The 25,040-nt window shown below is 36.6% G+C and overlaps 2 protein-coding genes across 2 annotated transcripts in view; one reads left to right on the forward strand and one right to left on the reverse strand.

Moving 5' to 3' along the window:
* Nucleotides 1-407: 407 nt before the first annotated feature.
* On the reverse strand, nt 408-24,521 carry DNAJC10 (DnaJ heat shock protein family (Hsp40) member C10). The gene is made up of 23 exons (XM_030488050.1): nt 24,435-24,521; nt 23,794-24,155; nt 21,957-22,122; nt 20,114-20,164; nt 18,618-18,700; nt 18,304-18,435; nt 17,383-17,476; nt 17,098-17,175; nt 15,805-15,848; nt 15,317-15,454; nt 13,846-13,935; nt 12,986-13,099; nt 12,161-12,275; nt 10,278-10,405; nt 9,893-10,009; nt 8,576-8,677; nt 7,379-7,534; nt 6,214-6,347; nt 4,662-4,715; nt 4,150-4,297; nt 3,603-3,722; nt 2,814-2,930; nt 408-2,303 (listed from the first exon to the last, which is right to left on the reverse strand). The coding sequence occupies exons 2-23, from the start codon at nt 23,992-23,994 to the stop codon at nt 2,292-2,294; spliced, it is 2,394 nt and encodes a 797-aa protein (XP_030343910.1). The 5' UTR covers nt 23,995-24,155; nt 24,435-24,521; the 3' UTR covers nt 408-2,291.
* The window catches only part of PDE1A (phosphodiesterase 1A), a 219,979-nt gene continuing 219,408 nt past the window's right edge, over nt 24,470-25,040 (forward strand). The window contains exon 1 of the mRNA XM_030488057.1: nt 24,470-24,631. The gene's annotated coding sequence lies outside the window, so the exon portion shown is untranslated. The remainder of the gene's footprint in view (nt 24,632-25,040) is intronic.

Below are 25,040 nucleotides of genomic sequence, written 5' to 3' on the forward strand. Positions count from 1 at the left end.
AGGAAGGTTTTTCTTTTAAAATATGCAATGAACTTTAAGTATCAAAAATTACTAAAATAGGACCTATTTGTTTATATTTGGCATTGGAGGTGGGGGAGTATATTCCCAAGTATTTGTTGACCAATACAATTCTTCATTGCATTTTGAGAAGATTTACGATTACTCTGAGTAGCTTCTCTGGGGTGGGGGTGGTTTTCTCTTTTTTAATGACTTCTGAAGAATGAGGCAATACTGACACCTCCAAGGTTCTAAAGGAGAAAACTGAGGGACCTGGCTACTTGAACAGGTTCTTACCTAAAAATAGTGCTGCTCCAGAAGTGTCATGGATCACCCATTTAAACTCTTGATTAGTAAGAATTGCATTACTATCATCTTCCTTAGAGAAGGCTGGAATAAAACTACATACAAAAGGTTTCATTTATTTATTTGTATGGCTAGAAATAAAGGCAAGATCTTATTACTCGCTGCATCTCCCTCAAGCTGCTTATTGAAAGATATCAGAAGGGGCAGCTGGCAAAGAAACCCATGAAAACTTGGAAAAATATTAGAAACCTACATGAAGAAGCTGGAGTACAAACAGAGCCACAGTAAAGCCAGTTACCATCATCTTACAGAGGAGTCTGCTGTGACACTGTTTGGTTTTTTTGGTCTTTTTTTGTCTTTCTTGTTTGTTCCTGTTAACAGGAATGAGAAACTGTACATTAACAGGAATAAAGAAGAAACTGTTCAAATGCCTACACTGTGTTTTATTAGATTAACAGTAGGATCCTAGAGTATGTAACCATGACCTCATTCTCCAGTAAGAAGGTGGGAACTGGAATTACAGTTAAACATAGAAGCAAAATGTGACCAAAATAGAGTTTGTATGACAGTCACAAAATTTTGGTATTCTCATTTTTGACTGTGATAGAGATTGATATTTGATTTGGAGGGGGGAAAGGTCTAATTTATTAAAAAATAGATGCAATACATTATCTTTTTCAGATAAAAAGATAAAAAGCAATCAAGGTGACACTGAATATAGAGGAAGAAGTATTTGAATATTTTCCTTTCACTTCTTGCTGCTTTCTTGATAAAATAAATTATTTGTAGAGAACCTATTTACAAATTCATAATACACTACAGTGTCTAGTCACTAATATCTAACTACATGGAGAACAGGGAGAAAAGTCCATCTGACAAGTTCTCAGCAGCATTTTATTGAAAACATGAAACATTTAATCTTGAACTTGTAAATGTAGCAGACATTTTGTTGTCTTCTCTATTTTTTCTTGTCTATTGAGAAGCTATGAGAAGTATTACGCTAAAGAGTGGGAATTCTATTAAGATGGAGGAGGAGATATTGCAATGTACAGTGTTTATTATTAAATTAAAAAAAGGCACTTGCTATGCTGCTTGCCTAAAGTTTATATATAAAAAAAACCAAACAACAAACCCAAAACATGTCTGCAGAGAACAGTGGTAATACCAAAAGAGGTTAAACGTGTCCACAGAATACATTCATATGTAAAAAAGACAATAATAAAGTTATCACCTAATAACTTAAGCAGATACTCCTATGGCATAACTTTCAAATTTGAAAGTCAATGAAAGACAAATTTGAAGTCCTTGGTAATTTTTTGTTTCTTATTTAAACAACAAGCAAACAAAAAACCCCCCACCCCCCCCTAAATCAAACAACTAAAGATACTCTTCAAGGTTCCATTCATCCAGGCACCACCACCAGTGCCTCAACACAGTAATCCACTTGAGGGCAGGAAACCTATTCTGCTACCAGTTTTTGATTTTATTTCTTAACAATTGACTCGACAATAATGCAACCCCAAAGCAGAATAATCACCAGGTAAAACTCTTTGTCTTTCAAATAGACAATCCCTCATTGTGTTTCTGCATTGCAGAGTGGTTTGAGTGCATATTCAGCCATAGGCTGAGTGCCACATTCAAAAAGTGTTTGGAAAGAGAAAAAAAATATAAGGAACTAGTAAATGGGTAGGTAAAAGTCCACATTTCTGGTCAACCCTAATATTTGATTAGGAAGAAGGTAGTTGGTATATCAGAAGAGGGACATGCAAAATTCATTTGCAGAAACACTGAATTCCTCCACCAAAATCAAAATGCTTTCATCTCCCTACAGTTTAACAGAAGTCATAGTCACATACGTCCATGAATTCAAACTAGCTTTCACCTCTTTAAGTCCTGTCATGAATGTAACCAGCCTTATATTTTCCTCATGGTGTCTTCTATATTCACAGCTTCAGAATATTTTGAATCATATCTATCTCCAGGACCACTTAGAGTTCATCCTAGTGACAAGAAAATAAACAAGTTATTCTGAAAGTACAAATAAAATCAAGATATTTTTTTCTGTGATTTTATATTTCTCTGTGTTTCTTAAATAGAATTCAGGATACTTCTTAACGGCTGCGTATTACTATTTTCTGAGTTAAAGTGTCACTCCTAATTTTACACTAATCAGTCTCTGTAGTTTGGTGCCTGCTTACTAAATATAAAGATTACGCTTAAGATCAGTACAGCTCAACCATCTATCTTTAATGCAACTATCCCATGGACATCTACAAATTCTGATAAGTCTTGCCATAACTGATGTTACTGAAGAATTCTCTGCTACATCTGTGGATATAGAGTTTAAAATAGATAACAGTAATCAAAACAAGACTAGAAGTAAATTGCACCTGGTACTATTTTAAGATAAGGAATTTAATACTTCCTGGACAAAGAGCAAATATGTAACTTTAAATGGCTATTCTTTATAATGAGTATTTTGCAAAAGGCCCCACAATAAGTATTCTTACCTTATTTCTAGATTTTTTTCTTTTCCCTTTATTTTGAATTGCTTCTAATTTTTCATTCAAAAGGTCAGCGATACCTTTTGCATCTCTGCTGTCTATATATTCCCCAAGAACACTTTTCTTGAAAAAGAAAAGAAAAATAATTGTGAAACACATTACCCCTGCTCTACACTGAATAGAAAAATCTGCTTACGTTCAGATTAAATTCAAGGGGAACACAGGGAGGAAGACAATGGCGCTGGTAGGTCAATTTATGATTCATAGTTGTATTTTTGTCTCTGTTTAAACAATGTGAATTGTCTTTATAGTAAGAACTACTCCAAAACTATAGAAATTTTGTCTTGAGCCTTAAAGAAACCTGAAATAGTTTTCTCAAATTTATTCAGCTAAATATTTAATGAAGACAGACATTACAAAGTCTGCTGCTTTGTTTGTGAAATCTGTCACTGCTAGTAGGAAATAGTGATCTTGGAATCATAGAATGGTTTGAGTTGGAAAGGACCTTAAGATCATCCAGTTCCAATCCCCCTGCCGCAGGCAGGGATGCCTCACGCTAGACCATGTTGTTACTGATAGTGAAGTGGTTTGATAAGGTTTTTGAGCCAGAACACAACTAAATATTTTTAATCATTTTTCTATCTTTAAATAGATTATTCAAGTCATTTATCTAAATACATAAATAATAAATGCACTTTAATATGTTATAGAAATAGTCTCTTAAGTCTTAAGGTGAAATGAAATACATCTACTAAAAGTAGTCACTCACCAACACACACAAAGGAGACACTTTACCTTTGTTCCTTGGTAGGGGTAAAACTTGACAGTAGGGTAGGCTCTGATATCAGCAGTTTGACAGGTCTGACCATATGCCTGACAGTCAACTTTTCCAGCTTTTACTTTTCCTTTTACAGCCTAAAAAGAAACATTTATTAGAATCAAACTTCAAGTTTCAATGGGTGACTGTAAGCAAATAACTTGAATAAACCAGGAGTGCAGCTAAATATCTCAGAGTAGTTACTTGTTTGCTTCTCAGGCTGTTAACCTTGTATTAGAAGTCACAACATGTTCAGTGGAACATTTCTACTTGATTTTGGGGCAAAGCACATCATGGTTCCAAAGCCCACCCCGTCATAAGCTAGAATCTGTCTCTAAAGAGGGTCTGTCTGTATGTCTCTGCAAGAGACAACACCCACTGGCAAGTGGGAGCTAAAAGTGTGGACTTTGAATTAGAAAGAGGCTCGTTAGGGATATGCAATTTTTGGATGATTGGTAAGAAAAAAGTGCTGATGAATTGTATTTTGACCATTATAATAATCTGCTAATACAGTCAAAAACCTACCCTTGCAAGCATCTCAAATTCAGGAGCAAAATTTTGGCATGGTCCACACCAAGGAGCATAGAAATCAATGACCCAGTGATCTTTTCCATTCAGAACTTTTTCTGTGAAACTCTGAGGAGTTAGGTCTACAGACACTTGTGGTAAATATCTGCGGAAAGGAAGAACAACAGTCATAAACCATTCCAAACTTTGAACATATCCAAGATCCTTTGAAGCACTAGAAAAATTTCTGAAATTAAGAATAGTAGTAGTCTGAAAATCCCTACTTTACACTTTGCACTGCTAGAAAGTAACTTTCTAATAGTCGTAGGCAAGATAATAATATGGTCTTCAGGAAATGGGTGGACAGTAAGGAGTATGCTATTTTTTTGAGTTAAAAGATGTGGAAATTTTAACAATACATGTACCTAAGTGTTTCTAATTCTTGATTCACATAGCATTTAAAAATTCATTTCTCCTAGCAAGCAAATTATGCAAGTTGCTTGTGAACAAAGTTTAATGCAGCAACTTACCCCAATGCCCAGCCTCTCAGTGAATATGAGTCTCTGTGCCATCCATTGTAGCTACTGTAAAATGGTCAAAAAGAAAATAAAATTCCAGTTGCGCAGTGGTTTGAATTATGTTGGTAAAACAACCAACCAACAAAAACCCCAAACATCTCTGGAGGGTGAAGATGATTAAATAATGAACTTCAATGCATATAGTTTAGGATGTATTTTTACTCTGTTTTCAAATCTGAATAAATAAAAGTTAATACAATTCAAAGATGCAGAATTAAGGACTAGAAGATGAAGAGAAGAAAATTCTGTATCAGGAGAGTAAAACTTTGGAGCATGTAAGCTTTGATAGCTAGAACTATTTTTAATTAAGGATCTTTGTTAATAGCTCCAGATAAAATTGCAGACTCTAAGAAACATGAGAATTAAATTGAAATATCTTACTATGTTTAACAATTTATTTTCATTCATTAAAATAAAGCAAGTATTTGACAGTAGAAAAGGCAAACTGGTTACTTGGACAAGGATTTAGTATTTGCATTTTCAGGGCACTGCTTAGTTTTGAAATTCCAGTAACAGGTTAGAAAAAAGAGTAATTCAGGATTCATATCCACTTATTTACAACTTTATAACAAAGCATTTTGCAGCAGAGTTACCTGGTCAAAATCTGACCTGATAGTTTTTGGTGATTTGAGAGCCAAATTTCCATATTTTTACAGGAAATAGCTGAGTTGTGATTAGGAATTTGGCACTTAACAGTCACATTCACCAACTTAGTTGTTTTCAATAAGAAAAAGATTTCTGCTTTTAAGAGAAACTTACTCTACAATTGAATAAAAGCAAGCAGTTCCATGATGAAAGCTGCTGAAGTCTGCTATTACGCACTACGATGAAGAGGCATTATGATTCATTATCTGCCAGCATTTAATAGAACTTTCCAATTTGTAAAACAATGAAGCAACACATCTGCTATTTCAGATGGTTATCTATCTTGAAATATGTACTTGCTTCCTGAAATCCCTGGATCTTCAAACAGTACTGTAAAATGGTGGGGACAAGCTGTTTGGCTTTGCCAGATTTAATTTCCCATAGAATTTTTGTTTTGTCATGTTAGTGATTAATGTTTCCACACTAGTGATAAAATGAATGGGATGACTAGATATACAGTGGATAATTTTTGCAATGGTGCTAACAGACTGTTAGCAGGAAGGATGATCAGATGGCTACATCCCTCTGTTCTCTAAAGATAAAGCTGCAATCAATTAGGCCTAATATTTTAATATTATACAAACCATCCATTTTAACAGGCAGTTAAAGTTAGAAAAGTGGCAATTGCTAAAGAAATAAAAATTAAGATTCCTGAGGCAGTCTCAGTTCAAATTACTGAAATGAAATGGCAAAATAAAATAAAACTGGTTTAAAGTAACAAAGTCAATAACATCTAGGACAGTACTATCATAATAGCCTATTTTAATAGCTGTGATGAACCTTTTCTACACAGCAGATGATGTATATCCCTATTGTTTCATACCATTTAACATTTCCCAAATCAAAGTAACCTACTTACTAATATTGATGAGCTGTGTTTGACTTTTGAGGAAAGAGTCTTATTTCAGGATATCCTCGAACACTTTCTTGGTGACAGAAAGAATAGTATTTTTGACAATCCACACTGCCTACACTGATTAATCCATTTAACATCTGAAAAAAGAAGAAAACTTACAATCAAATATGCTAATCAATACTACTACAATTTCAGTAATACTTCCGAACTTAAGCCGTAATCACTTATTTGGGGAAAAAACCCCAACAAAAAAAACCAAGTTTTCCTATAAATGGGTCACTGGTATTTAATGAGAGCCAGCCATCCAGGTGCATTCCCAGCATGCACATACCTATTTTAGTACAAGGTGCACGCACATGGCTCATGAGATACTTACTTTGCCTTGAAGGTACATGAGTGTCATTATTTAGGATAAGGACTACCATCTTACCATGTTTCACATACAGGCTCAAGAATTACGACAGATCCTGGGGCAGTGCAGATGTGCTGTCAGTTGCACAGCTGGCCTGTGTCTTAAACACACTGTATTTGTTGCAAAGGCGCAAATCACCTGGCATAGGCAGTGAAGCTGATGATTACTAAACATGTACTATAAAGCTACAAATACTTCACAGACCTTTGACCAGAATACAGAATTCTAGGTAGAACTCCTAGCCTAGGTGAGTTTTAAACGCCTGAAAGTCCTGGATTTGTTTCCAAAGCCCCCAGAGTTTCAAGTTCATATTCCTGGAAAAACCCAGATGGTTGTCCATAAATTAATATTACTTTTGCAAATAATAGAACACTGTAATGATCTTGCAAACCAATTCGTATCTAATTTACGGATAAATCTTTTTTTCCTATTTTGTTTTAAACAAATGTGGAGTTGTTTATCTAAAGCACTAAGCATTGAGAAAAGTCCGTTACTCTAAAGTTTCTTAGATCTTGGAAAACACACTTGTATCAACAACAAAAACTGGAGTACAATATATACAATGTACTGAACCTTAAAACAAACAAACAAAAACTTTGTATTTGAAGCAACACGAAACTGACAGTTAGGAATTCCCTGGTTTGTCCACAATATTAATCACTGGACTTTGGCAAGTCCCTAAGACAGCAGTTGTACTGTCTCAATAATTCCACAGAAAAGGGCACAAAAGCATGAAAATGTTTGAATGTCATTTACCCTGGCCATTTTTTTCCATTCTGGCATTAAAGCCTGACAAGGTCCACACCACGGAGCATAGAAGTCCACCATCCAGATTTCCTCTCGTTTTCTTCTCTGAACTAATTCAACAAATGTCTCTGGTGTCAGGGAGACCACCGATGGATTCCTAAGGTCCTGAAGTAAAGACAGCTTGTAGACACATACTTTGCAACAGTAAGTTATGCCACATCTAGCACCATCACATACAAACAGAATGTGCCAAATTCTGAGAATGCCCCTTTTTTAGTGAGCAATACTTGCTGGTATGGTTGGGAAGACTCCACACCACTGAAACGCATGGAAGCATCGAAAGTCTTCCCTTCAACCTAACAATCATATGCCTGGTTTGCTGAGAAAAGCTATCAAAAAACCCCCCAAAAAACAGTAGGGCTGCAAAAGGGAGGTTTTCTGCCTCGTTTCCATCAAGGGAGGCAAAAGGGAAGAAATTCAGCTTACCTGGCAAGAGCAGGCATTACGAGACTCAGCCATGCTACTTAGGCTGGGATGTAGAAGAATACACATTGTGCACTAGGGGCCTCTGAATATTATCTGAAGAAGATTTATCTCTACTTTTCCTGCACGGGTGCTCTTAAACCTGTTTTTTCTGGGCTACCTGGAGAGAATTAACAGTCTCTTCAAAGAGTGGAAAACAGCCTGTGGATCTAGCAGTGAGAGAACCTGAATGCTGGAGGAAAGAGGGGTGCCAGAACTCTGCCAGCCACAATGATGAGTAGCAACGATTTGCAGTTCTGTGAGTTAAGAAAGTTCAAGAAACAGCCGAGAAGTGTGGAGAGTAGCAAGACAATTGACAAAAATGTGAACCTCCTCTTATTTCAAGGTGTGCCCGTGAGGTGTTTTCACCTTCATATTACAGCATTTCATACTTTTAATTCATTTATCCTCTCTTTGAGATAAAAATCATTAATATACTTTGCAGAGTGGAAGGGATCTTAACTTATTTGTTATGATCTCAAAGAAATTACTTGATAGAGCAGGGGAATTAGGTGTCAAGTCCCTCACTGACAGTTGCTGGATCACTTTTCTTGCCCAAGGTCTTTTCGCTCTTTATCTTACTAGTCTAATTATTAATAAAACCCCACTAAATCTTAGAATCTTCCAAGTAAAGAACATGTTTGCAGATGAGCATGACTGCAACAAGGATTATAATTTACATACCTCTATAAACTCCAAGATCTGCTCAGCAGAGTGATGTCCTTCATATTCATGAACATCAGACTGATTGAACACAACTGTTGTTGGGTAAGCTCGAATGTTATGCTAACAAAACAGACAATAAGAAATTGTAAGGAATGATTAGGTTTCTTGAGCTTTACCTGCCATTGGTATTGGTGGCTTACAGTTGCTAATCTGTTGCAGTTTGTACAGTGCAACTGCTCAGACTCGTGCAGACGGGAGTTTGAAACCTTTACAAATCAGTACAGAAAAGATGCCATATGTATTCAAAGATGGCATAGTTTGTTCTCAATTTAAAAAGCAGCCCCTAGTTCTTTTGCCGTTCTGCACAAATACAGGAATTAATCCATGGGTATTCTAAGCCTTAACTTTAAAGCTATTCGCAGTCTTCGTGTGGAAACGCTTGTACTGTATGAATAACTACTGTTTACTATCAAACACAGATGCTTCCATGATTTGAATTCTTCAGAGTGTAAACATATATAAGACTTTAAAAAGCATGTGCTTTTTTGCTTATTTTTATGTATTTCAAGACATTCACATTTTAAAGATAAATATAAACATTCTAACATGGAAAGTTGCAGGAAAACTATCAAAATGCAGTATTTTCTGGAATTCGGGAAAAATGTTACTAATTTCTACCACAATAAATTCATTGAAGCAAAAGTAAAGCAAATTTAAACATGGGGAATTAGTCAAGATTTAAAAAAAACCACTAATGACTTCATTCCACTACTATACCTTTAAATAAGTGTAAACTGGTAAATAATAAACTTTAATTTGAAACTGATCCTGCACTTCTTAATGCACTACAAAACAAAACGCAAGGTGAGTTGGGGTGAACTGAATTAAAGTTGTTTTGCAGATACTGTCAAAAAGCATTATTTCAATAAAAGCCCTGCATTTTTAGATGTTTTACTGTTCTTAATCCTATGTGAAGAACAAAAAGAATGCATGTATGTATTTACATATACACTAGAAAAGACTTTCTGGGCCTGCTTTAGGTTTTTTTTTCCCCTCTTAAAAAACACAAGAATTCTTAAATTTTGACACTTCCAGAGTCTTCCAATAACACTTTGAAATCAGAGCAAAATTGACCTGTATTTTGCATTAATTTTTATCTGCAGTGGTTACATAGTTTGCTCCTTTGAAACTAAAAAAGGATACAAGTGTCCTGTTTTGCTTAATACCCTTTAAGAAAGTAACATTAGATAAACAAGCATTGTCTGCCCCTACCTCCAACTAGAAGAAAATAATATTCTTTGAAAGGATTACATTTTCTTATTTTCTGCAGCTTACCATGTTGCAAAGGCCTTCATGGACAGTACAGTCTAGTGTTCCAAATTTAAGCTGACCATAAAGATGTTTGGATGCTTTTCTCAGCTCTGGTAACAAAGCTCGACAAGGAGGACACCACTAGAAAACAAAATGCAAGTAAGGGCAATTAATTTCCCTGCAGCTGACTCTCAAGAGAATGTTTGAGATGAATAATACACTGCTTTGACAACAGACTCCACTAAATAGAAACCCCCCCCAGTCTAGGAACTAGTGCTGCCAAGGAACGAGAAATTACAATACCGTCTCATGATGCGGAAGGGCACTTTCAAGATACTGCTGATGTTGTGTTACATAGTTATACAACAGATTCTAAAAGAAGGAAAAGAAGTAAATATTAAATATTTACCGGTGCAAAGAAATCCACAAGCCAGGGTTCCTTCTCTTTGTCAGGAAAGTTCTGAGGTCCCAGAGTGATAACATGAGAGTTCACGCTTTCCTTGGCAAATGCCACAATGTCATATAAGATCTTCTTTCCTTCAAAGAATAATGTAGAAAGGAAACTTTATTTTTACCTATGATAGATCTTATTAAAAAACTCAGTAATAGCAACAGGAGCCCTTCAGTTCCCTTGACTGATCTTTAAATATGGCCTGCTTAAATAAATTAAAGAGGTAGTGACTTGCTTTTTCTTGAGAAGACAATGTTAAACTGTCCAAACCTACATAGGTAAGGCATACTCTAGGTTAGATACTCTAGGTTAGTTACTCTAGATATTTGGCTAAAACCCCTATGTTTCTGTCAAACAAAATGACTGTGTTTTTTTGTGACTGGACTATTGGCTGTTTTATCATCTTCCTCGTGTTTGTTGGAATTAAAAAGTTACTATTCTAGAGACACTTGCCTTGGCAAAGATCTTGACACATTAAAGACTTGAAGCAAAATAAATGATACGGGCAAGTCACACTATGTATGTGTAAATGGTGTGACACAGCTCCAGTGGGCAAGGATCATCTTTTCATACCCTTCATGTATGTATTTGTCAACTGAAATGAGAGTTTCTGTCTTGAAATGCACGGAGAATAAGAACCTCAGGGTAATTAAATCTCAGGTCACTGCACAATGACTTACTAAGATTTATTACTGGTGCTAGATTTTAAACTGTTGAAGCCCTTCAACATAGCATATAAAAAAGCCTGATTCCTTAAAGTATTACACTGTTAGAAATACCGGAATAAGATGGCTACTGGCAAACATTCTAGGTGCTATCAATTTTGTAAATAGTAAAACAAGTCATTCAGAAAGGAACATATGTACTGTAGTTCAATGTATTTCTCATACACTGTTTGTAAATATTTCATTTTGTTTTGCCATTATGAAAATATCTAAAAATGCTGTATGTATATGACCCTTTCTTGGCTTCTCTGCTGGAGCGAAAATTGCAAAGAGTATAAAGCTTTTCCCTTCTATCATTAGATGTATGGGATTATCTTTCCCCCTTAGACACAACAAATCTTTTCTAAGTGGTCAAAAGCTTTTCTCCTCTCTTCATGACAGTACTGAGGTTCTGACTCCATTCTAGCAAGCTGTTGCTAATACTTCAGAGGCTGAAAAATTAGAACTTCATCTTGCATACTTGCATTGTGCCACATTCTGGATGAAGTACACCTACTGCTGCAAGCTACAGTTTTGCTTCCGGCTTCATTCTTCAACTAACATTTTTGAATCCTTTCAGCAGTACACAGTAACATAGTTCCAACCTTTCCCAGAAGGAAACCACTACATTGGAAATGAAGCGGTAAAAGTCTCAGTATATATTTTCTTGGATGTAAGTCAACAAAGCATGGAATTAGTTTTAGTGCAGTGACACATGAAGTCTAATCCAAGTTTCTCAAGTTGGAAGCACTGTATAACTAGCATGTTCAGCCTCTTTGAAGGGTGTGCCTTACAGCATTCTTTGGTTATCTCACCCAAAGCAGAAGCTGTCCTGTCAGAGATTTCATTTGTAGGTAATTATGTAAATTACGTTGAAATAGGCAGGATAGTAAAGACAAAATACATCTCTTGGCACCTGATGACTGCTTATCCAGGAAGAAAAGAAAAACCAAACCCAAAATAAAGCACCCACAAAGAAAATCGTAAGTTTGTGCAAAGCTACATCAAGGTCAGAAGAAAAATAGCAAATACGAAAACTACAAAACTGTTCTTTGGGAAAACAAATGCAGTTTGCCAAAGACAGTGTCATCTCACAGTGATTAGGTAATGATTTAAACTTGCCAAAGTTTCCCTTACCATGGTGAATTTCGTAATCTCCAGTTCCTTTTCCTTTGAAGACTGCTAAACAAGGCTGATAGACATATAGTTTGTTGCAGATGGTTGGTGAGGAAAGACAGTCAAACTTGCCAACCTATTTAACAGACATTGCTACTTTAATTAGGGTATCCTAATCTATATAGATTAACATATTTTGAAAGGCAGTAGGAGTTGGGGAAAAAGGTAAAAATATGGAAAAGTACCAAAAGTTCTTGGTCTTAAGACAAACTATGATGTTTGAGGAAAACTATCAGCACAGCTACATTAAGTTGCTTTTTTAAATTAAAAGCCAAAATGGAGACTAAAACCTTAAGAAATCCTCCTTTTTTCCTCTTCCAAATAAAACAGCAAGGAAGCAAAAAGACAGCTAAAATAAATGTGACATTAAAATTCTTCTAGTCGATGCAACAAATTTTTTTGAAAATACATACTTTATAGAATTAACACAACCCATGTGTCTTGAATTTTCAAGATCATTATATGGTTTTCTGTGTAGTTAAAATACAGTTTCACATACATCAATTTGATGCTGAAGTGTTAACTGAATGGGATCTACAGTGACGTTTCCCATGAGAGAGCAGATTTAAAAGATAATCTTTCCTACCTACTTTTAAATTATTCAAACCATATGGGAAACTTCATTGCTTGCTTTAAAGTAAAACCTTTAGTACAGATCTACGACATGATAGTGTATCTCAGTACCAGAAGTAGCAAGTGGTAGTAACAGGTAAAAATAACGTAAAACATACCGACTTGTTCTCTGAATGTAAATGTATTCAGCACTAGGTGAGTGAGCAGTCTTACCTGAATGTGTTCATCTTTAAGTAAAAATTTAAGTTTCTTAAATTCCTGTGTATTTGATTTATCATTCTCTCCAAACTGGAAGAAAAGTAGCCATCGGTGATGAGCCAGACGGTCCTTCAAACAAAGGAAAAAAACCCTCTCAAAACACAATAAAAACACAGATTAAAGAAGGAAATCCCACCTTATACCAACCTGTAAATTCCTTTTATGTTTTATAAAGGTAAAGGCCTAATTATTCATCTGATCTCTGAGTGACCTCCTCCACTCAACAAATTCTTTCATGTAGTCCTTCCACTAAACTTCTTTTTACTACATCATAAGCAGGAAAGAGGAAAAATTCTGAACCGTGCTACTCCCTATACCTTTTGTTTCCATGTGCATTGTAGATCAAGCTGCTAAGTGCTACTACAAGTGTGAAAAGAGGTTTCCTCTTTTTTCTTACAAGAAATGAGTAACTTATGACTTCTAATTTCAGTTCATGGACTAACAAGTACTCTTTTTTCTTTCTTACACTACTGACAAAATACATTTAAAGCAAGATTCTCTACAATGTAGTTGATTTAAAAATAACCAGAAAGTTACAGCTGCAGAGGGAGTTACAATGACAATTTCTGTGGTTTTCTATTTTCCTATTAAATGCATACACCCCCCCTTACTTTTGTTGTTTTGCTAAACAACAGAAGTAAATGTAGACAAACAACGTTAAATAATTTTGGCTACAGAGGAAAAAAAAGTCACTTTCAGATAAATAAATACCAGGTTGTTGTGTCAATAGGATTTGAAAAAAATGCAAAAAATAACAATTAAAAACCCAAACAACGATTATTTAAAGAAATTTTCATATATTTTTAAAAATTTACCTCTAATGATGCTGCAGGGATCATTTCAAAATCTGGCAGATGCTTCAGTACTTCCTGATATATTTCTCTGGCATCCAAGGAGTTAAGAAACTAGGAAGGAAAGGTAGCTGTGTTTATTATAAGGAATTACAAATATCAACTTGATTCTTGATGATTAGTACTCAAAGTGTCAGGGAAATTATTCTGATTTGTTCCTTTCCATCAACTGAAGGGTACAGTTAATAGTATGTTATTTGATCACCTTCTTTTTCATATACATAATTTCACAAACATCATTCTTGGAATACTCCTTTTTAGCTTGTTTTCCTACAATATTAAACTTACAATACTATATTTTGTCAAAATGGGGGCTAAAAGTCTCAAATCCAAATTTCAGGCCAAATCTGACAATCAAGTTTACAAGATTTCCGATCTAGTCTTACAGCCTTCCTCCAGAGACTGAAGTTTCAGTGATCTTTAAAATTTAGGAAGCAATATGAATCAGTAACTCAGAGGTGGCAAGGTACACAGTTGAAAGTAGGCAGGTTACAAATGTAATTTCTTCCTTTTAAAGATATAGATAACAGCAGTGACAACAAAGGAACAAGCGACATGTCTCCATCAATTAAGGAAGTTAAAACTACCATACAAATGTAGGAGGAGGTTGCAATACTAGAATAGAGTCGAACAGTGTGAACTGTTGCGACAGACATCGTAGGAGTACTTTTATCACACATGTCAGTACTCAGTTCAACTGAGTAGCATTTCTCAAACCTGGGATATTCTTTCTGGAATAAAAATTGGGGGCACATGGCAAATCATAGAATGATAGAATTATTGAGGTTGGAAAAGACCTTTAAGAACATAGAGACCAACCCTTAACTGTCAAGTCCACCATTGAACCATGTCCCTAAGTGCCATGTCTACACGTCTTTTAAATACCTCCAGGGATGGTGATATCACCACTTCCCTGGGCAGCCTGTTCCAATGTCAATGTTTGACAATTCTTTTGGTAAAGAAGCTTTTCCTCATATCCAATTTAAACCTCCCCTGGTGCAACTTGAGGCCATCTCCTCTTGTCCTTTTTCTTGTTACTTGGGAAAAGAGACTGCCAAGCTTGCCCAGGATAGCTGGGTAGCAGCTTTAGAACTAGCTCTTGGGCCTGTCACAGAGCAACATCCCACCCCTAGATTCCCACAGCTGCCCAGGGAGACTACTGAGGAGGTGTCTAAGCAGAGCTACAGGCTGCTGCTACTGCAGTGTGCTCCTGTTCACTCTCCCAGCATAGCAGCAAACTGAGGACCACCCCCAGGGATCACAGTCTTAGAAGCCAGGAAGGATATAAACCCTTACCATGGCATGCAAGCTTAGAAGATAAAAAAAGCACCTTTTCTGTTGTATATAATCAGTGTGAAAATTATTTATACATGCCTTTGTCATTGCCATCACCTTATTTTATCTAAATACAGAACGGTTGAGAAACAACTCATACCAAAACACCTCCTTTCTCTTTGTTATTTATGGTGGCTCCAGGTGGAAAGTATGCTGTAGTACTAGATGAGATATCTAAATTATCACAAAGCTCACCCTGGGTGCCACAGTCCATCCAGCCTACATTAACAAGACCTTCCTGTAAGAAAAAAAACAAAACAAACCAAACACAAAACCAAAAGAAGAGTATTTTTTAATTTAAAGTTCAGAAATGCTTTTGAAAATCCCCACACAAGCAATTATATACATTTAGAAAATGGAAGGAAACCACACTATAATTCATTAGTTAATAATCATTCGTATTTTATAAAATTCCTTAAAATTTTAATGTTATTCCAATAGCTACTAAGTCACTCTTCTGAAAGTTAATGGGCGAAATCTTTGTTCCGCTGAACTCAGTGAGAGTTTCAGCTACAACTTGATGCTTTCACTTCTGTTATTTTGTTTTAAATATAACAGTAATGCTTTCAAAAGTGAAATGTTGCTTACCAACATGCCAGCTAGCTTAAGGCGTGTTTGGTAACTCAAGCAATCTGCAAAATAAAAATGATTTATTTATAACCATAAAACTTCAAACTATTAATGCACTAAATGTACTCTTCTTTAGAATTACCCTTTTCCTCCCTACAAAGGTGATCATTTCAAAAGGCATGCTTCCCGGCTATTCATCCAGCATTTCAGTCACTTGAAGTTCTAATAACAATCAGCACTCAATGGTTGTCTACTCCAAGTTAAACAAACATGAATAACATTATCTTGCTTCATCAACACAAAATTCTCATTTTAAAGATTTTAATATTTTATTTGCTATACTAAGACTGACCTTTAAAATTTCTTCTTATTGTTCATAAAAAAGCAACCAAGAGGTATCTACATACTGTCTTGGAATGAAATTTCAATGGAAATATCAATTTTCTGTGATTCAAATAATACCTGACTATAATAAATACATCATATGCTCTAATTACCAATCCAGACTTTCAAGTTACCTTCTGATGCAGAAGTTTTTCTGAAACTAGATGCATCAATCTCACTTTAATTGGACCAAAGTTGAAAACTTAATAACAAAAGGACTGCAACTTGAAATCATGCTATATACAAATGTAAATCCAAGACTGCAGCTGCGGCTATTCAGCTCACAGAACAAAGGTCTCTTCGTAAGACCAAGAAATTTTTATTTGTCAAAGGTGTAGTGCATTTACTTAGCTCCACCAGCTAATCAACGCAGCTTTCTCATATACCGTATCCGCTACTGATCCCAAGAACGTCAGTAACAAACAGCTACAAAAAAATAACTCAAATCTAAACTGTGTCATAGCATCAGTGGTAAGAACCAGTTACTATGTCCAAACCTAAGAGAAAATAGTCAGCTTATTTTTGAGTATTAGTGGTTTAAAGTGGAGATACCTCCTTTTTTCCACTCAGCTGTCATAAGAAGCTGGCTTGCACTTGTGCAGTATCTGTCATTTGAGCTTGAGGCCTTTTCTGCCACTCCCTTCAAGGGTTTACACTCGACTGCTGCTTTAATGACTCATATGACATTACAGAAGCACAATAGCATAATCTTTCTGTTAATATCCCTTTTTGTCAAGCTGCCCCTAAAATGGTGCTTAAGTGATCTGCAGTCCAAACACTGTGATCATCTAAAATGGTTTTATAACTTTTTATTAGAAGCAAAAAGGATTATGCCACTATCAAAAGAAGTACTTTTTTTTTCCATGTTTGCTTTATTTGAAAGGTATTTCCTGTTTGCCTTATTTGAAAGGTATTTAATATACCTACCCCCACGTTCAGCGCAGAAGGTGATCAGCCAACCAACACCAGAAGCAAATGAAGTTTCAATGGCATTAACAAAGTTTCCTAAGAGTGAAACAATTTGCATCAGTTTGTGATTAAATGTGACTGTGAAACAAGAGGGTTTTACATTAGCAAGTAACAGTAAAATATTTTTAACCTCAAAAATAAGCAAGAGTTGGTAGATTCAGTTGTATACATAGTTTCTGCCATATTGTATATTCTACAAGCAATTTCGAGACCACCACCCCAAACAAAACATGTGAACATTACCTGTCCATAACTCAGTGACTGTGCTTGCAACATATTGCATGGCAAAGTTCTTTAAGCTCTCTTTTGACCTGTCTCCGTAATATTTCACTGGTTGCTACAGAAGAAAAAGAATATAAAATTAACCAAACCTACTTTTTTGATTAACAGTACTTATGCAACTGCAGCACACTACTACACCCCCCCAGCCTTAGCTCTAACTGTCCTCTCCCTTCTGTATTGGAATGCTTGGAATTTAGCTTTTCTTGTTAAGTCCAGCCACACAAGGATAATTCAGTCTTAGAAATACCAACTCCCAGTGATTATGTTTCTATTTAAATAAAAAAATTGCTTGTATCAGTCCATTTAGTGTATGCACAATCTCTGCATTCAACCTCTCAAATCTTACCATTGTCAAAATGTACTCAACTGTTCAAGTGTAATTTGTACACCAGCCCTGGCACCATCACTTAACAGGCAACTATAAAGAGTGACGTACATAATGCAGCTGGTATGGAGAAAATCTCGTGGAAGGGATTTCCAAGTTTCTTTAGGTACAACGTCATATTCTTTAGACTCAAAACCACAGACTATTGTTTGTATTTGAAAAGTCCATTATAATACTGTAAGAGAAACTGTTCAAGTAGACTTGTTGCTTTGCTACAGCATCACTGCCGACAGCATCTTCCTAAATCAGGAGCGATATACTGCACGGTAAAAACCCCACTGTGTAAATCGGATATCTATTTTTGAAGTAAGCTTCCTAAGTTAATTTAACCGAGGTGAAGGAAGATAAAAAGTAATTTCTTCAAAAGTAGTAATATATTAAAAGGAAGTAATATATTAAAAGGAAATATATTTATATAAAGAACTATGAACAAATATTAAAGAACTACTCTTCCAGATTTCTATCTTTCTAAAAAATGCTGAAGTTTCATCACTCACCGTTCCAGTTTTGAAAATATACAGACTGGGATAACTGTTAATCCCTTTAATTCGGCAAAGCATTCTGTTATCTCCACAGTTGACAGCTCCAATGCGTATTACTCCATCCATCTCCTTAGCAAACTCCCTCCACTACAAATAAAGGGGGGAAAGGATATTTTCTTATAAAGATATAATGAAACATCAGCACATTTTATTCCTGGCATTTTGAATTGCTGACTTTGGTTTTAGCTTCAGTGTAAAATCCATTTCCAATAGGCTTTATGCTGTTAAAACCAATGAATTTTCAGAGTTAATTTGCTTGTTACACATACCGTAGGTGCTAAGTCATGGCAGTGGGAGCACCGAGGCGAATAAAAATTCACAAACCACAGTTCTCCTGAGTTAACAGCAGCATCTAGATGGAGAGGAGAAAACTGTATGTAAGTAATGCACATGTACAATGTAGTTATATCTAGAATGTACATTTTTACTACATTGTTTTCCCCAAAAGCTGAATTAAACATTTATATGTCAGACACAGTTAGTACCAGTAACTCAGACGGGATAAACATCGCACCTCACTCGCACATACCTACTGTTGTAAGCAAATGCACAAAAATTGTATTTCAGAGGATATCAGCACCCTGACTTTCAACATATTAATATTACTTAAGAATAAATGTACTCTCTACAGATTCATCTAGTGGAAATGTGTGATACCGTGAGTCTTGCCACCTTTAAAACAAAAAGCATGTTCTAAAAGATTTTTTTACCCACTAGAACTTTCAATTTCCTTATATCACTTTAAGTATTTTCTGGATTCCACCAGGCAAACTTTTAATGTAGAATTCCTAACAGGTGAAAACGCAATTTGAAAATCCAAGTTAATATCATTAATAGAAAAGTCAAGGGAAACAATGGCTCTTGCTTATAAAAGAAAACAACAGCAAGGAAATATACACATGCAGAGGTTATCAGCTTGAATTACATGGCTTCCAGTCTCTCTGGTTTTGGACATAGTTTTTATAGTGAATTTCCTAAGTTATATTTGCCTCTATTAAAATATCCTCACAAATACGACAGCTAAGGAGCGCGTAGATTATGGAAATAAATTAAGCAAAGCAAGAGCATGTTCTCATGAGGAGCATCATGAGGTTCTGCTATTAAAACACTTTGGAAAACTGGCTCAGCATGTAGGTCCAGTCCATACAAAGGAAACAGCACCCAAAATGCAGATAAAAAAATAAAAAACCCCACAAAATCAATATTTTTTCCTCTCTAGTCTCTTTTAGTTGTAAGCATTTTAGCTACAAATTACAACAAAACACAACTGGATGATATCCTCAGTGAAAGCATTATCTTTTCAGGCCTTGTTTTACCTAGCTGTGGTTTTAGTATCTGGTACCACCTTCTGGACTTGAACCTCTCATGGAAGGCACAATTGACTGGATTTCAAATTAAAAAAATAAAAAAGTAATTGAACTATAATAAAAAGGTCTGCAAAGTGCATTTTTAGACAAGAGACCAAAAAAACCATAGCGATAAATTAGGAGAAACAAATTTTTAATTAAAATAATTTCCCCTTGCAGGCCTCACAAAATATCTTTCAAACATAATCTAAACTGTATATCGATACTATTCGCTAACTACTATTCACCACAAAGTGTTAAGGGTGTGGGGTTTTTTGTTGTTTTCTCATCTAACGATGGTTTTCTGACAGTTATTTATAGGTATGTAATAGAAGTCTATAGATATACAGCTCAGAATGTAAAAACTGTTTCTTTGGTCGCCACGTTGTCAAACAGATAGCTATTTATTTCAGACTTACCAAATTCTCCTCTATCCAATGTTATAATTTCAGGATCATCATCATAAATACCTATTAAGAAAACCAGCAATTGCTTTTTATTTTTGCCATCTTTAAAATGAAGACATAAACTATCACCTTATTCACAAGACAGTACGCTTAAATTTAAATAGTAAGCTGGCAAAGATAGTTTTTACAACAAAGCTATATTTGTTTAGTAATATGTAAACTTAGTTTAATCTCTTGCTAACTCCCGCACCCTCATGCTACAAAAGCCACCATCAGAACAGAACAGTTATTTTGGTGTTTAGTTGACAAGTCACCAAATGAGCAGAGAACTTGAACTACCACTCTTACAGCAGGAGTATTAGAACGAACATCAACCAGTTGTCAGATCAAAATTCAAGAAGCTTCAACTCTCAGTGAAAGAGCCATATTTAATATCTAGAAGCTTTTACTTCCTCTCTCAGCCTGTGGTTATCTAAACTATCTAGATCTCAAAGGCATTTCAGTCACAAGCTTTTCCACTAACAGAATATGTGAACGCAGCGGAATAAAGCGGACAGAATAAAGATAAGGAACACAGTTTTTCTAAAAAGCTAACCAGTCCTACCTAAAACATTGCTACAACGGTCTACTACTTCAAGTATGCAAGAAAGACAGTGCAGAGATACCAGAAATACTATTAGACAGCATTATATTATCTATGGCTACAGATCTTTTACAGTACCTAACATGGTGAGTGAGATGCCATTTCACCTGAGGTATATAAGGATTAAATGCAAATAAATAATGAGAGAAATTAACTTCTATAGGTGACAAAGTGGTACTTCTACTACTATCCTTATCATACATATAATCTTCTATTATACTACATACCACATAATATAATACATACACTCACCCCTACATATATCTGTATTTTCATATATATATATACACACACATAAAATATGAAAATTACAGATACTCTCCAAACAAGTGGTTAGTAGACATTCAAGGATATTGTTTCTCAATCAAGCAGTGCAACTTCAGGCAGATGTTCATCTGAAGAAATTTTAGGATAATTTCCATATTTTCCTGTGATAGTTGCACCTCTGGTTTATTCAATTTCATTTTGCACAGACTTTTTTAGAGATTGGGCCATATTAAATCAAACTACACCAGAAAATAAAATTCTTCCAAGGTGGAGGTTTATTTAAGCTTTTTCTTTCTTTTCTATCAGACCATGCTCCTCAGCTCACTATTTTAGCTCACTCCTGTTACAGCAGCCTTGAGAATGGTTCATCCCAGCCTTTCTCTACAACTACCTAAAATTTGTTGAGACAAACATTAACTTGTGTCAGGATCATTTCAGGTATGATTCTGTTATTATTTTTTCTATTTCTACTACCTCTCTACTGACCTCTCATTGTATAATTACATACAAAATAGGATAGACAGTGCAAAAACCTCTCAAAATCCATTTGAGAATACTCTGCCTAGACAAAAAAGAAGGTCTTACTGCATTAAAGAGTTAAAAAGAATACTGATGAAACATTAACACTGGAATTTAAGTAAGAAAAATAAAAAGAAAGAAAAAAGCTCTGCACTTTAAAAAACCCAAAACCCAAGATAACCAATTGAAAGGTAAGCAGCAGAAACAAAAGGCTAGGTAAACAGATTATTATGTTCTTCAGTAGCCATTAACAGGGTAAATAAAAGATTGGGTCAAGAGAGAGAAAACGACAGCCACAGGAGAACAGAGCATGCAGAAATCTGCAGAGGATACATCAGAAATCCATAAAAAGACCTGATACAGATTTGAGTACTGCATTTACTTGTGACTTTTTTAAGCAAATCACAAACATACATCATAACTTACCAAAATCATAGCGATAATAGTGCCAGCTTTCATAACGACCTCCTTGCTGCTGATCTTCAAGACCTTTCTCTCCGTATTTATCATACTTCTTCCGTAGATCTTCATCTTTAAGTACTTCATATGCTCTATTTATTTTCAAAAAATTTTCATGTGCATTTGGATCATTCTATGTAAGGAAAAGTATAATTAGTAAGCAATTAATAAACCATCTTGTACATATAATGCTGAGAAAATAATCTGGAAATATTTTTATGTCCCTACTAAAGATGCCAACTGTGACCGAAGCAGACTTTACACAGTGATCTCCAAACAAACTACAGTAAAGTTTTCCTTTCCTGAAGCCAGATGTGTCTTCTCATCTCTTTATCCTCACTAAAGTACCAACTGAAATACAAAGGAAACGGGTGGGAGGCTATAACATTCTCCAGTGACCCCTCTTCTTCTATCCCTCTCTTCAATGGAAATAAAAGAAACCCGCTCAAGAATGAAGACTTACCATTCACTCCATAATCTTTTCTACTCCCCTAGAATCCCCACTTGTCCAGTTTGAAAATCTCTGCTATAAACTCACCCCTTCTCATCTTACGGTGTAGACAGAGGCCTCCTTTTTTATTTAAAAAGCATTCTGGTTCTAGGTGCCTCGGAATTAGAACAACAAAAAATTCACAGGCATATTCTGAACGCCACTTTGGGCTCTCAGCTGGTGCAATATAATGGTGGTAGGCAAAATCTGCAGCACTGTCCCACCCTTTTAACTTCTGCTTACACATTTCATTCAAAAGACACTTTTTCTTAAGGTATCATGACTTATTTACCTAGATACACAGGAAATGAATTACCATTATAGAATTTGTGTAATGGCTTCATCTTCTATATGTCATCTTTAGTGTTGAAAATAACCCATTGAAAAATCTTTAGTAGTATTTGAATACTTGGAAACTATAGAACCTGACACAAAATGTTATTATTTTGAAGGTATCAACATCGGCAGAACAAAACTTGCAGTCAATAGCTACCAGTTGGCATTTCTAGCTTTGTTGAGATTTGGCTTTCTCTTTGAGCTTTGTCATGTTCAAATCCACTGTAAAACATTAGCACCTCAGAGGCTTCAACATACTCTGTGCAGTCAGGCCCTGAGCTCATACAGAACATCACTGTCTTCTGGGGCTATGTGCAGGCATGACTGCACATATGAAGACCCAAGCCCTCGTAATTCCTGTGAATTTCTGATTATTTCAGGAAATCTTGAGGAAAAATGTTTAAATTTTGAAGTGATTTCTTTGCACTTCAGAAAATATTGTTGCACAGACTGAGCCATTCCCAGTCTTCTCTCTCTAGTCATTCTAGAGCTCCCTGTTACCCTCCCTCGTTATGCCTTGGCAGTCCCAGAATTTCTGCTGTGTCCTATACGATACTTGGAGATTGATGTCTCAGTACAGGCTGGCGGTCTTTGCTGTTCAGATGATACTTCATGTTAGAGAAATAGTAAGTTCCCCTAAGCTAAATAGAAAGAGACAAACTCATCAGTTTACCAACAACATAATATGGTGCAGAAGTAAGTTTTCCTTTATTTACAAAATAGAACTGAGAATTAAATTATCTTGACTCTTTTTTTTCCCTACAGCAATTTAATATGGCCCAAATTGAACACAACCATGTATGACCAGTCCCTTTTTGTAAATTTTCTCTGCAGGAAATCTGAACTGAGCCGTGTTATCAGGTGGTTACCTCACTACACAGGCACAGAGAAACATTTCAGATAAATTGAAACCACTTTTTGTTTAAACATTAAGAACCGTTAACCCAGCAATTTTAACCTGTTAAAGATGTAACTTACCTGATTTTTATCAGGGTGCAACTTCAACGCCAATTTTTTGAACGCTTGTCGTATTTCTCTACTACTTGCTTCTTTGGACACTCCAAGTAAATTATAGTAGTCCTGATCAGTGCACACAAGAACTATTACACATACTAAAAGTAGCAATAAAGATCTTTTGAAACATCTAACATAATCTCCTTTGGACACTAAGAACTCCATTATGAAGCTTTTTGGAAGTTTCTGGGTTCCGATTTGAGCAAGCTTTGGGAAGAGTCTCCAGCAAATCCACTGACTTTCAGAGATACGGCCGTACTTATGACAAAGCTCTTCAAAATACTGGTTGTCCTACTTCACGTCATAAGCCTCGCAAAAGTTACAACCTATAAGAAGAGATGGGAAAAAGCAGTTAAGTACATTTTCCTGCTTACTGAATAAATAAATCTCAGTAAAGAACTCTATTGCCAGCCTGTGCAGACTACACACGAACATCATTTGTTGATTTCCCACTTTCTGAAGACCACACAAGTGATAGACCATCTCTTTATTAAGTATACTGTGAATGAGGTAATCACGCAAAGCTTTACCGAACGACACTGAATGCTGGCACACCACACTAGTAAAAGCAGGTTTAGTAGGGCTCGCTTTTCCTCCAAACTTACTTTTAGTGCCACGGGGGGACATTTCTCCGACAGGACCCGGTAGCTGTGCGCCAGCAGCCGCCCGGGGCGGAGGGCTGCTCCTCAGGGAGGCGGCAGACACCCCCGGCAGCTGAAGCCGGGCAGACCGCAGCGGCCGCCCGCGCCCGACACGGCTGGAGATGCGCCGCCGGGTGCCGCCCGCCGCGGCGAGGCCGGAGGTAAGAGCCCCGGGGGCGCCCAGGCTGCGGCGGGAGAAGGGGGCAAGGAACCGCCGCCGGGGCGGGGTTGCTGTGCGGTCCCCTCCCCGCCGGCACGGCCTCGGTGCCGGGCGAGCTGCGGGAAGCGGCGCGGCCCTCACCGGGCTGCAGGGCGAGCAACGGCACCAGCCGGCGGCTCAGAGCAGCGGGAGCCAGCGGCCGGAACGGGCCCGGCGCAGAGCAGCATGGGACAGCGGCGCCTTCACTCCGGCGCCGGGCGGAAGGGCGTCCCGCGGCGGGATCCGGCTCTGGGCCGAAGGCAGGCGGGGTGGCTCCGCGGCTGACGTGGCTGCCGCGCCCTCCTCGGGCGGGGTTTCGGCTCCTCCCAGCCGCTCCCTGCCTGGGTGTCTCGGCCTCGGCTCGCCCCTTC

This window comes from Strigops habroptila, chromosome 5 (assembly GCF_004027225.2).
Source record: "Strigops habroptila isolate Jane chromosome 5, bStrHab1.2.pri, whole genome shotgun sequence".
In the NCBI taxonomy this organism is placed as follows: Eukaryota; Metazoa; Chordata; class Aves; order Psittaciformes; family Psittacidae; genus Strigops; species Strigops habroptila.

Bases quoted from the DNA above. Each gene is read 5' to 3' on its own strand.
- DNAJC10 (XM_030488050.1), bottom strand. From the start codon at position 23,994: ATGGAGTTCTTAGTGTCCAAAGGAGATTATGTTAGATGTTTCAAAAGA. The intron at 20,165-21,956 runs GTAAGTTATGAT...TTTTCTTAATAG, and splicing joins CTATTATCGCTATGATTTTG to GTATTTATGATGATGATCCT. The intron at 4,298-4,661 runs GTAAGTTGCTGC...TCCTTTCCGCAG, and splicing joins CTGAGAGGCTGGGCATTGGG to ATATTTACCACAAGTGTCTG.